The 14,178-nt window shown below is 33.7% G+C and overlaps 1 protein-coding gene across 1 annotated transcript in view; it reads left to right on the top strand.

The window, feature by feature from the left end:
* PCLO (piccolo presynaptic cytomatrix protein) overlaps positions 1 to 14,178 on the top strand; it is a 392,880-nt gene that overhangs the window by 340,363 nt on the left and 38,339 nt on the right. The window contains exon 21 of the mRNA XM_035020471.1: positions 11,470 to 11,599. Within this exon, the coding sequence (XP_034876362.1) occupies positions 11,470 to 11,599 (130 nt within the window). The remainder of the gene's footprint in view (positions 1 to 11,469; positions 11,600 to 14,178) is intronic.

Below are 14,178 nucleotides of genomic sequence, written 5' to 3'. Positions count from 1 at the left end.
CAGCACCTGTCACAGAAGAGTTTCATATCTGCAGGTTGTCGTGGTGAACTCTTACTAAGCCATCACTCTGTGGGAGCTGCTGTCTTGGGCAAGTGGTAGGGGGTGGCCGGGCTGGGAAGCGGGATGGGCACCGGGAGTAGAGGGTACTGTTGGTGACAAAGGGCGATAGGTAATCTGTGTCCCATTCTCTTCTGACTGGAAGTAGATGGTCACTTCTGGTCAGAAAGAATTTAGCGTTCTCTGTTTCTGGGAAGGAGAGGGTTCAAAAGGAAGTAAAGGAGAAATCAGAAGAGAAATCAAAGTGAGTTCATTTGGAGGTGAAGTCTTCCTGTCACGTATGTAAGAGGTTAATAAAAACAGATTTGCATTCTTCATTTCAATGTGTTCATGTAAAAATACAAACTTAAATAAAACTTTGGGTAGTTGAAAATGAAAAGAAAATTGAAACTGTAATGATCTGAACACAGTAAACATCCAACAAAGTCTGAGGGACTCAAATTGGATAATATCAGCTTTCAAAGTTCTGTGCCTGTTTTTCTGGGGACGAGGGTTTTCTTTGTTGTCTGTGAAGATCAAAATGCTCTTCTAAAATTTTTTTAAGAGTTTCCATATTTTCTTAAGAATGATTACGCATTTTAAAATACTTCTTTAGTCATTTAACATTTATTGCCAGGAATATCTCTGCTATACATGCAAAGTCACAGAGAGTAAATGTATATAGCTCTGACCATGTGACACTGTCTCTTGTTTATGGACGTTTATTCACAAAGGTGAATCCACCGATCTACTATCATGGGTACTTTTGTTCTTTTCCAGTAATAGCTGTGGGTCTGCACCACGCCATCCACATGTCTGGTTCACACTGGGGATTTATATGTTCATTTCATCTGACATGAATAACAAGACCAACTGGTCTACCCAAGTATCTGAGCTTGGCTTCAATATGGCTGCACCTTAGTCAAACGATCTAGCTATGGGCCTGTATAATTGGATGTGACCATGAAGACATGATCTAGTTTTAACATGGCAAAGTCCCTTCAAATGCTGCTTATGATATAGTTTTAACAAAGTTCAACTTAATTTTTAAAATGCAAATTATTTGGGCTTGAAGAAATTATTTTTTAAAAAGTTACTTTATCAAATTACCACCAGGGAGCAGGACCCTGAGGAAATGAGACAGGCAAGTAAATGCTGATGGAGGAAAGAAATGAGAAGCATGGAGCATGAGAAGGCTGATGGGGACACAGTGCGGGACCCTGGACAAAAGGCACAATATGAGCATGGGGCTGGGAATGTGATCGCTTGGGTAGGCGGGATCATGGACCTGGGGGAAACACTACCTAAGGAGAGGCAGATGAATGTCAAAGGCACCATCGGGCTACTTAACAGTATTGCCTAAGTCCAGATATCTAACTATCCATGAATTACTTGATTTTTTCCACTTTTCATCTGCATGTACTACATTATGTAAAACCGTGATAGTTCACCTATTCTGCGTTGTGCAAGATAATGGGAGGGGGTGGACAGACGGGGGGCTTAGTTAGTGGGATAGGATGAAAGGAACCTTCATGTGTACTGAGGCAGACTCTGAAAATATCCTTTTTTTCTTTTTCTTTTGTTACTGTGTTGAATGTATAAATATACAATTAATCGTTGAGGAGCCCCCCCCCAAAAAAAAATACTTACTGATTTTAAATGGAAACATATTATATCAGAAATGCAGAATTTTGATCGGGGTCTTTAGTTGTTTAGATATATAAATAGGAATAATGTAGACAGTCATAACTTCATAGCTCAATATATTTTAAGATACTGTAAGATAACTGAAGATTTCCATGGAGATACTGAAGGCTAAAAATTAATTAATTAAATTGATAATTTGAACAGTAATCAAAATATTGATATTACAGATCAAACAAAAACAGATACATTTTTAAGAAGAAAATGCTTGATAAAAGGAGCATGGCACCCTTTTTTTAAACTTATAAGCAAAACAGTGAACTAAAATTTCTGCCATATTTGTTTTTAAAAGAGTACAGGAACAAAATCCACTTTTCCTCCTGAACACATTTCAGACTGAAAGCCACATTATTTGAAGTTCTATAGGTCACATTATAATTTTACCTGACTATATAAAATGAATTTGGCATCTATAGAAAAGGTATTAAAAAATGGACTTTTTTTACTATATAATTGAAACTTCTCTCTATATGGATCTATTACATGCTTTTAGTTTATTATAGAGCATTCTCATTGCTGATGACATTTCATAAAGTAAATCACTGTTGAGTCACTATTTTGGCTTCATCCAACTATTAAGGTACCAGCAAATTAAAGACTTTATGTAGAGAAAACCCCTTTTTGGAAGAATGTGTGTTATTTTATGCCTGCCAAATATTATTTATTGTGGGTTTCTACAAACCATAAAGTAGTTTTTAAAGCAAGAGTAGCACAGACAAGCATGACTTTTGATACATATAATTTTTAGTTCAGACCTTCTACTTTGTAGAGTTATGAAGTTCTGGATGGAACAAATTCCAAAGCTAGAGAGGTTAATAAGAATAATATCAATAATAATAAATCTTTTTAAGAAAGCCTAACAGCTTGACATTTTTTACTACAAGTATAAAATTAAAAAATGAAAGGCACGATAGAATAATCCTGTATATAGTGGTTTAAGATGACTGTCAAAAAAAGCTGATGCTAATTGGGTTCTTCTATTTTCATAGTTAATACTTCATTTCTATTATGGTAGATCTAGACCAGTAATTCTCAATGTGTGTCCCGGGGGCACTTTTAGGGTTTACAAGATCAAATACAAGAATATTAAGTGTTATTTGCCTTTTTCCCTCTCATTCTTTTTCATGTACACTGGGGTTTTCCTACATTTACATGAGAAGTTATGACATCATTGCTTTGAATGCTAATGGAATATGTGCTTATCAATTGCTTATTCTAAATTTTCTTCATTTTGAATATGATAAATATTGATAGATATAACTCACATAAAATAAAGTTCTTAGGGGAATGCAATATTTTTTAAGAATATAAAAGCAGTCTTGAGATCAAAATGCTTAAGAGCCATTGATCTATATGAATGCATGGTCATAATCTTTCCAGTAGCCAAAGACAGTGGGTAACTGGAGGTTTCTTCCCAGATCTAATTGTCATATTTGTCTCTAAATTTTCTATGCTCTTTTTTCTCTTAAATTGTATTCCAGAATCCCTTCTTTCCTTTCTCATCTAATGTTAATTTATAATTATTAAGATGGACAAATGACAGTCTTTCATTTAATATTTAAACTATTTTATTGGGCTTGATTTAGGTCAAATTATGAATGTATGTCCATATTTATTACTTACTACTTTCACAGTTTGACTGGTAAATTGCCTAATCAGCTTTAATCAAACTGCTCCCAACCTAAAATAGAGAGGGTGTATTATAAAGATAGAATGCATTTTATTTGCATCCTTATCTTAAAGATAAGGCTGATTGGAAAAACAATTGTTATAAATAGTTTTCTTTTATCTTCTATTGTAGTATCTATATTACCGGTTTCATAGAGATCAAATTAATTTTGTTGGTGTAAGAAAAACTGAAGATCATCACACTGATTCAAATTTGAGAAAAAATTAAGTTTTTTAACCTCTTACCTAATTCTTGATTTTTAATTTTCAAGTAATAATTTAATGTGCTTTTAAGTAATTAAAGCTAGAAGGGAATTCTGAAAATATCATTTGTGGACAATATTATCTGAATTACATATATTAGTTGCTCATCATTTATTCATATTCATATATAATTTTTTTGAATGTTATGTTCCAGAACCTCCTCAAAGAGTTAGTGACCCTGTAGTGAACAAAACAGATGAAAATAACCGTCCCTGGGAATCTCCCATCCTAGTAATATTTATTGAATAACCAGTTAGATATCTGGGAAGAATTAGGAAGAACGGGAAAAGTGTAAGTTTTGCTCCACTGCGATTGAAAAAGAAAAAAATGCATAATCATTGTCTTAAATTTATATGCAATCAAACATCCTCATGTTTAGAAATATCTGGAAATATAATTAATTATATTTTTATTTGTCCTGGCTTTGGTTCTTCCTAATAATCTTTACAGTCCCCTAGGATATAACTACCTATAGGAGGAGAGAAAGTATTTGAAAATTATCTATTTGGGGAAAGTAGAGAGATTAATGAGATTAACTAGAGAAGTGAGATCCCATAGGATGGGACATGCATTGATCAAATAATTGTCCAAACTCCTCTTAATTCTGTGGCCACTGACTACATTTGAATGATATGAAAAATAATAGTATTTGTTATAATGTTAGCCATATAAATCAGTCTGCTTTGGGCAAAATGTTTATATAAATCAAACTATTTGGATTCCATTTAAGGAGAGCAGCCTTGTTATCTACATGTTCTTGATCTAAGTTAGCAATTTCAGGATTATGTAAGAACATTTTTCAAAACATTATTTTTAAATTGCTTTCCACTCAAACAATCCTGCATGTGTTGCAAGCAAACTGCAAGAGAGAGAATACTTGTTCAAAGTAGAATTAAATGAATATTGTAAAAGTAAGAGCTTCTCTTGAGAACTTAATTCAAATCTTGCATTTTTTCCAAATATAATTCTCCCTATTAATCTTTTAAAGATAAAAATCTTTATTGTGTTGTAACAATTATGTTAGCATATTTTAGCACAAAACCAAAACTTGGTACTTAATATAATTCTTTGTTGATTCTATCTCTTTGAACACAACTAGAATTATAGCCTAAATCTATTAAAGATAAAATGATTTTTTAAAATTTTCATTTATGATAATATCTTAATCGAGCTTTTTTCCAATAGTTACTAGGAAATTTTCGTTTCCACTTAAATTGTATTCATTTTAGATATTTTAAATATTAAAATGTTGGTATTAGTTTATTTAGTAAACTTAAATATTAAACAAATATTTTATTTACTTCTTTGAAAACTAGTTCTGAACCAAAAAGCTTAAAAAAGGGAGATGTACTTAAAAGACAACATTCTAGCAAAAATATAAGAACTATAGCATAATGAGCCATCACATATATTTATGTAAGAAAAAAATCCTCTCCACTATGTTATTAGTTTAATTTTACTCTCACTTCCAAACACCTCTTACACTAAAGTTATGTATTACTTCTGTTCCTGGAAGTTATCATTAATCCCATTATCTACAAAGCTAGAGAGTGTATGATTAGTGAGTATGGGAAATACCTGCAAATTACTGATAGCATTAGATAAAAACAGATTGAAATGATTATTGAAACATCTTGCAAATTCAGTCCCAAGGCCTATGTGGATGGAGAAGGAAGAGTGTGAACGAGACTAAGCTTTACTACCTTTCCTGGATTTTAGCAAATAAGAGACCTCACACCTCTTTTCTCTCTGAGAGAAGCTACCATGTGAATATGGAGTATCTTAAGGGACATACTTTGATTGTTTATAAGGAAAAAGACATTGTGACATTCCATTTCTCATGGTTTGTTGTAACTTTGTGAGATTATATTCACCTGTAATTTGCCATTTTAAAGAAATGACGTAGAAGTCTGAGCTGTTTTTAATACTTTCATTTGTAAAAACTTGTAATTTGGAAGTATGTGGAAACTCCTACAAGTGGCTGTATTGAAAGTACCCATGCCATTTGGGGGGGGGAGGGGCTGGTTTCTTTAGAATTTTTCCAAATCAGATGATGAATATCCTGAAGTAATATTAAAAAGTATTAAATTTCTAACGTCCTTTTTCATTTTAATACCCCTAAACTGTCATAGGGAACAGAAAATGTGATTGGACCTAATTCAAGGGAAAACTTACCAAATCATGCTGGTAACAATTGAACTTAGAACCTGACCTTTTCAGGTTCACATTCAAAGCAAATCAACAAAGGAGATAAAACTGCAAGATCTCATTAGTAAAAATAACAACCAGAAAAACAGCAATAAGAATAGAAGGATAGAGGGAAGGGCAGTGGGGAGAAAGTAGAAAAGGTCACCAAATAATGTCCAGCTAGGTTAAAGTTAAAGCTAGCAAAAGAAAAAAATATATATATGCATATATATATATATATATGCTATAAATACATAATATCTAAAATAGTCATTTCAGTTCCATTATTAAGCTACCAAAATAAACAAAATCATTATTGACTGACTTATTTTTGATCTCTGAAGATAATACTGTATCCACCAAATAATTTGGGAAATTATAGACTACCAACATCATAAATTATTCCTAAAATATTTGGATATATCTTTGAGCTGGACCAAGGATTTAAACCAGCGATAGAACATCACAGGCAGCAAGGCCGTGGTCCTGTATCCCAAGCCCGGAATTCTGAGGTAGGCAGAGACCTCACGATCTCACTTTGAGACAATTGGATGCGACAGAAAAGTGGATTAGCACTTTTTAGTTTTTCTTTTCTTTCTCTCCTTGATTAGTGTGTGACGCGGAACAAATCACTTAATCTTTCTAGGGCTTAGTTTTTCTATAGGCGAAATGATGGTTCTAGAGTTCTTGCCAGCTTTTAATTTCCATGGTTCCAAAATTATACAAAGTCAAGTCTACAATTCTGTTCCACAGACTGTGAGCCTAATGCTGCCCTCGTGTGGTAGGTACAGTGATAGATGTGCATTTTTAAGTATGGTTGAGGGGGGAAAAAACCAACAGAGCCAACTAATTGAAGACAGATGTGCAGTCAAAAAGACACTACCAGGTTTAATTAAGGCTAGCCACAGTGGAGTAATAAAACAAAATGATGTCTAACTATTTCCCATCTGAAGAAAATGAAGAGGTCAAAAAATAATTTAAAACAGATTGAATTGCCTCACAGAAGGTAAAATGTGTTTACTTGAAATGCCCCCTCAATAATTGAGGACAGAAATGATTTAACACTCTAGGATTTATTCCTCTAGGGTACAGGAACCCTCTCTGCGGGAGTGGGCTTATTCCATCATATATTTATGAGATTACATTCTTTCTCCTCGTTGGTACTTGATAGTACAAATAGGAATTAAAAAAGAAAGAAGACACAAAAATGTAGGCTTCCAAAATGCATTTTATTATTAAGTAAACCTCAGTTCCTCATAAAAGAAACACTTCTCATGTGCAATACACAGGCACATGATATATTCAAGCATAATAGGTCCATGATCTCTGAAACTCTTATTTAAAGAGAATAAAGCAGAGGTAGAATAGTTTTACATTACTAACTTGGAATCATGAGTCTGTTGAAAGTCATATTTAGTTTTAATGTTTTAAAATATTATTTTAAATATTATTATATTTATATTTAAATATATTAAATATAAACCAGAGTTCACCAGTTGTCTGTACATCCAGATTTGGAACCAGCACAAATACTAATGTCTGTAAGAATACCCTCTTGTTCTCCCATGGAATGTGACTATACATATTATTTCTTACTATCATTCCAATTTAAATACATTTATAAAATATCCATGGTCTGTTAGGAGTTTTTTAAATTCACAAAACTATGCACTCCCATGTTTAGTGTGTTATCATTAAATATTCCTTTCAATTAAACCGATTTTGGAGGGATTGGGAAAAAATAAAACACCTAGTTGAGTGTTCACATTTTTCTCTACCATATGACAGATTAAATTTGCATCTCTGTTTTTAAAACTCAAAAAAAAAAAAAAATTGCATTGCCCCAAGTTTCCTTGACAAAACATGGAGGAAAAAAAATAACCCTCCCACATCAAGTGCTGTTAATGAGAGATTTATGATTTGCATAATGCACACAGCCAGATGAAAAGTAAAATATCTACTTAATCATTCGGATGTTTGAGTTGTGTTGTTAAGGGAAACAATTATTAATTTTATTATTATTTCATTAAATATGGCTTGAGCATAGTTCCAGGATAAGCTTTTGAGAAGGCTATGGTGGAGAAAACACAGGCTCGGCTTCCAACAGCAACATGAATGTGACAACCACAGCCAAAGATAGAAAGTGGTCATTGCAGAAACAGACCTGTGATCTTGTGCTAGGAGAGTACGGATATAGAAAAGCTCGCTTCTGAGTGGAAAGATGAGGAAAATACACAGAGCAGGTGCAATCGGAGCTGGGTCTTTACGGACAAGTACAATTTCGATATGAGAAAGTGACAGGTGCAGAGAAAGGCATGACAAAATCAGAAGAACGGGCCCAGCCACAGCTCAGGAGAAAAAAAAAAGCCAAACCAAAGGGAGCCAGTGTGAGCGGTCTAAGTGGGCTTCCGTGAAAAGTGTATAAAGGAGAATGACAGGAGATACATCTGGAAAGAAGCAGATGGTTAAGGACTTTGAGAGGCAAAGTAAAGAATGTGACCAAAATCATGAGATGCCTTGAAATTACTTTGAGATCTAGCCTTGGATATCAAGTTGTAAAAGCACTTTATTCATTAACGTGTTGGAGATAATGCAGGTTTAGCTCAATGTAAGAGAATTGACACGTTCTTATTTGGAGACTGTTTCAAGAGAAAAAAATTAGTAAATATACGCATTGTTTCAAGCATCTGATAAAGAACTCTTAAAATACTTGGGTTTTTAGTCCCAGTTTATCAAAACCTCTGCATTTCTGTATGTTTAATTGCATTTTATGCTATGTAGCTATAGCCCAGTAAAAAGCAAAGGTCTCTTCTACATTTTTAGTTGAATTCATTTTTAGAAACTACCAGACATCAGGCTCTCTTTACCCTACACTTCCATACCAGATTAGGAAAAAAAAAAAAAAAATCAAGCACCAGATGTTTTGGTAAGATGATGGCAAACATCTCCATTTATGTGAATTGTTCACCTAACTTCTAACTGCCCGAAGTTTCTTTAGACTCAAATTTAACACATAATTTTGTTTTCCAAATATGTTAGGTAGACTTAGACTTATTCCAATATATGTATATGTTCTCTAGATTTGGTTTTCTTTCTTTTTATGTTTCTTATAAACTATTATTTGTTTGCATTTAAGTTGACAGCACTTGTATAGACTTTCCAAATGAGATTTCTATTCACCTAGACAAGATGAAAAGCTCTCCTTAAATTTATTTCTACCCCTGTTCCTTTCTTCTTGTTATATTGTTTTACATTCTGCACACATCTCAGATTTCCCAGAAGAGAAATAGAACTAGAAATTGCATCAGGTAAAATCAAAGTTCACATAGAAAAGATTGAATATTTTGAAATTTAAATAAGACAGCTCTGCTACAATAGCTATTTTGGTGCATTGCGAGATGGATCTTGGTTGAAAATTGTTTTAATCTAGTAAAAATAAGTTGATTTAAAAATTAGCATGTATTAATTAAGGTTTGTTTTTGAAAGTAGTATATTGAGATTTTCCAGTTGATGGTATTAAAGTGTTTCATTCAATATCATACTAAAAAATATTAACAATATTGTTGATTAGATTACATAATGCCAATCAAAAATGTGGCAGCGTTCCTTTATTTACAACCAGTTGACTAATCTGACTCATTATGTGTTTGATTATACAGTTTAATTTACTTTACAAATGTTCATAATTTATATCATAGTCATATATGATAGTCATTTATATTTTTTAAGTTATCCTTTTAAAAAGTCCTTAAGTTAGCACTAACTACACCATCTGGGTTTCTCCTACATAGAAAATATCAAACATTATAACTATCGTTCTGTCTCCTCAAATCTACTCTGGGTTGCTAGTAATTGATCGGTGACCGGTTATTTAACAATATTCAAGCCTTTTTCTAAATAGCTAGTCCCAACTTACAGATACCTCCTGTTATTTCCCAACATTTCTTCCTTATTTCTCTATTCTGAGAAAGTGATCTTGCTATCACTAGAATAGATATTATAACAAGTCCTGGTGGCTTTAGAGAATCTGTTGTCCCAAAAAGGAAAAAGTGGAGAAGTGGGGAAAAACCCAAACTTTTGTGAGACTTGATCCCAATTATCCTGATGGTGGATTTCCTGTCCTCAAGTGGTTTCCCTCACAATGTCTGTAGTTTTCCCTTCATTTGGATGTACTGGTTTTATTAAAATTCCACCAGATTAAGAGTCATTGTGTTTGTATACATCTCTTTAAGGAAAATGTAGATATCTTAGTGTCATTCAGTGATTATCAATGATTCGCCCGCAGTGTGAATCTATCCAACTGCTTAAGAAACTCCTGATTGAACACAGGTGTTTTTATAGAAGAGAGAGACTCGAAGTATTTTTGTATCCTAGAACATGTCTAGAATTGGAAAGAAAATTGAAGCAAATTCATTATCAGGGGCTAGGTATGCTCAAAGGCACTAGGGAGCAGTGATTGACAGGAAAACCTTGCAGAAGAGGTTGGGGGTCTGACAAATAAAATCACAAGATGAGGAAGAGAAAGTAACTGAGCTCCTGCTTTATCTCTTTATCTCACTCCTCATGGTCACAATCTTATGAGTTGAAGTATGCATACTGAACCCATTATCTTCAAATGCAAAAGCTGAGACTGTTTAGATTTACTCTAGAATGAGCTAGGATTCCAAATCCTGTCAGTATGATCAAAGCTCATGCCTTTGAATTCTGACCATGTGGCAGAAAACATAATAATAATTTTTAAAATTTGCCTAGAGAAGCTTCTCTCCACAAAAAGAAGAGGAAACACTTGCCTTCTCTTCTGTTTTTTGCATCAAATGTTCCCCCCAAATCTCCTCTGATCTAGAACTCCACTAACAATATTAGTACTGTATTCCTACTGCATGAAACAACACAAAATTACAATGTTTCTATGGGAATATGGATTGCTTTATCCAAAAGAATCAAACTTAAGGAATTACTGAAACAAGTCCCAATCATAGATGAAGAAATGCCAAAGGGGAAGCAAAGATCTTCAAATTTAAAAACTTGCTGGGGATAGTTGTTACATACAAACAAGCACAGAATTCTTCAATCACTTCTTGAAATCATCTGTTCTACTTTACATCTTCACTTCTCAGGAGAAAAACAGATTGTCAGTTAATATGGAGAGTAATTAAGAAATTTTCCCTTATCCCACTATTTCTCTCTACCCAAGTCTTTCTAAACTCCTTTCTCCATGAAATAGCCCAAATTCATATTTGTTTGTCCTTATTATAATACTGTACAAACAAACCACAAAGAGAACCAGTAATAATGATAATAGTAATAGACTGGTTATATACTATTTAACTCAGTCTAAAAATCTGATGATTTCACCCTAGAAACAATTGTGTTCTTTTTTTTTTTTTTTTTTTTACCTCTATGTCCAATAAAAATAACCAAGTCCTTAGTGTTACCACAGCACCTTATTGGTTAAGGAAAAGAAAATGACAGGCAGATTAAGACATGTGGAGTTCTTGCTAGAGCTGTTTCATTATCCATGTAAATGAAGAAAACGTAGAATGATGCCTTTGGAGATCACTGGGAGTTTCATTGATTGACTGTGGTGTTGACTCTTCCCACACCATGCAGCAAAGCCTGCCAATCACCGGCCTGCAGAAAGTTCCGTGTCCACCGGCTCCTCCGGCAGCGGGTATAGCGTGGACAGTGAAGGAAGCAGCAACACTGCAGGGGAGACCAATCTATTTCCTATTCCACGGATGTAAGTGTGGGGGGTTTTCTTTTTCTCTTTTTTTTTTTTCCCACTACAAAGTTACAACATGAGTAAGCTTTGCTTAACACCTAACAGGAAATAACTAGATAATTATCCAGTTCTGACTCATTGTCCCTGAAGCAATTCAACTGTGTATGCCTCCATAGAAAATAGACTGTTCGGGAAAGATTGGGTTAATTTAGCCAGTTCTGAGGATGAACGCTGGTCACTTCCAGGACTATGTAATCAGTGCAATCTGTATTTAATAGAAAAACTGCTACGATAATAACTAAATGAAGTTCAGCAGCAGTAGTCCCTTGATGCGGTAATCACATAATGATCAAACACAAATATTATTGGTGTTTGAGATAAACTTAGATTAATTTACTTTGAATCAGGAGAGATTTAAACATATTTAAAGAGCTCATATATCGTTTTTGAAATAGATAACACATTGGGCTCCTCAAGAGGCTTTTCAGTAATCTTTCCACAATTAAAAAGGAAGATTTTGAAGTGTTTCCATATTTTCCACAACAAATATCAAGTAATACAGGGTCCCCAGTACATAATCTTAGAATAAAGTTCATTGGTAATATGTTAAGCCTCAAGAAAATAATATTGCAGATCGAATGCAGAACGAAAGCAGATTGTGTTTAGGATGTGTTAGAATGGGCTTAGCCATGTTGGTGGCAAAAGTTAGCAGCATCCAAGATACATATGTTGGTTATGTCTGTTCCAGTATCGAAATCTAGACTTTCCAACCTTTCCTTCTCCTCCCAAGGAACTAGTTTTCCAGGTTTTGAAAAACGTCATTGGACCATCCATCTCCAGGATCTAGGTCAGGGCGAATCTAGCCTTGCAAGGTCTGTGAGCTAATTTGGCCTTTGCATTTTTAAATATTTGGGGGCAAAAAAAATACCAGAAGAATCGCATTTTGTGAGACATAAAAATTATATGAAACTGAAATTTCAGTGTCCATAAAAGAAGTTTTATTGGAAGCCACACCCACTTGCTTTTGTGTTGCCTAATGTTACTTCTGCCCTATAGGGGCAGACCTGAGTACAGGACCATTCAAACCGTCTCCTATCTGGCTCCCTACCGAGTTTGCAGACCCCTGATCTGGGCTCTTCTTAAAGGATCTTCTTCATTTTCTCCAGTGTTGAGTGAAGCCATTTCTGGGAGTGGAATTCTATTTCTCTTTGTTTTAGTGTCAAGGTTTTTATAAACCTTTCCTTCTATCGTCCAGAATACTCCCAATATTTATATAATGGCTCAGATTACAAAAGCAAAATAATGGGGAAAAGGGGTTTGTACAGTGAAAAATGTATTTATATTTTATGATTTTCAAGTTATGTTTTTCCTACTTAAATTGTTACATTATTGGATCACCTGCCCATCTTTTTCTTTTCTTAAGACTTAGGCTATGGATTCAATAGTTATTTATATTTAATCAGTTCTCTTTTATTGGACATTACTTCTAAAAGGAGTCTGATCTCATTACTCCTCTTTCTCTGATGATCTTCTATGAAGAGAATTTGAGCAAATTCATTACATTTCTCTCTCTAGACTGTGAATATCATATGAGTTTGTGATTTTTTTTAACCACACATCACTTAATATCCTTCCAATTTATCCATACCTTTCAAATAATTTAACACTGATGATAAAGATACAACTTCCAGAGAAAAAGCACTTTATTTCCTCAATATCTGAATATCTGAAGTAGAACTAGATTATGGATTTTTTACATACATACCACATTCCAATTTTGTTTTTCCCATTTTTCTCAAAACCTTTCAAAACTGCCTCGGACACACCATTGTTTTGTCATCTGAGCACAAAGAAAATTCTCTTTTCTAAAGCAGTATTTGGTATTTCTTTTATATGCCCTTTTGTGTCTAACACAATTATTGCTTAGGCTAACATAAGAGTTCAATAACTGTTTGGTGATTGATTAACAAATATAAATTACAAACTGTGTAGTCCACATGTTCTGAGCTGAAGGTTATCTTCCGGGAATTCAGAAAAATTGCATCCTTCACATAACCCACAGTCAAGTTTCCTTCGTATTTTATTTAGCTTCACGATGCTGCAGAAGTACCTGTAAGATCTTAGAAATGCCTCTCATACACATTTTCCCTGTGCACCTAACGTTAAAATCAGTTTTCATTAGAAACAAAGACTGCAGCTGAATATCAGATACCATTAAAATTCGAAACCTAGGATGTGAGATCAAATAAAAAATTACCCAAATTTTACTATTACTAAAAATTATAATTATTTTGTTAAAATTTGACATATATAGAAGAGTAATTTTTCAGTATTCTCATCTGTTAGATGAACACTCCTAAAATGATTTTCCTTTTCATCTGAGTTTGACTCAGTAACAAGACGTTTGGTTCCCTCTGTTAGTATTGCTCACGGTAAGATTGCTACTGAGTTATGAAGATTTTCTCCCGTCTGATCAGAACAGAGCAAATTTTTTTAAAATTTATCATCTACTTGTATTGAATCTCATTGAAGCAATTACACAAATTGAAGTTCCTTTTATTGCTTAATCAAGAATTTTTTGGCACATATTCAGATGC

Source organism: Mirounga leonina, unplaced genomic scaffold (genome assembly GCF_011800145.1).
Source record: "Mirounga leonina isolate KUSES-001 unplaced genomic scaffold, KU_Mleo_1.0 Mir_174, whole genome shotgun sequence".
Classification (NCBI taxonomy): Eukaryota; Metazoa; Chordata; class Mammalia; order Carnivora; family Phocidae; genus Mirounga; species Mirounga leonina.
This window is presented reverse-complemented; position numbering and strand designations above follow the sequence as displayed.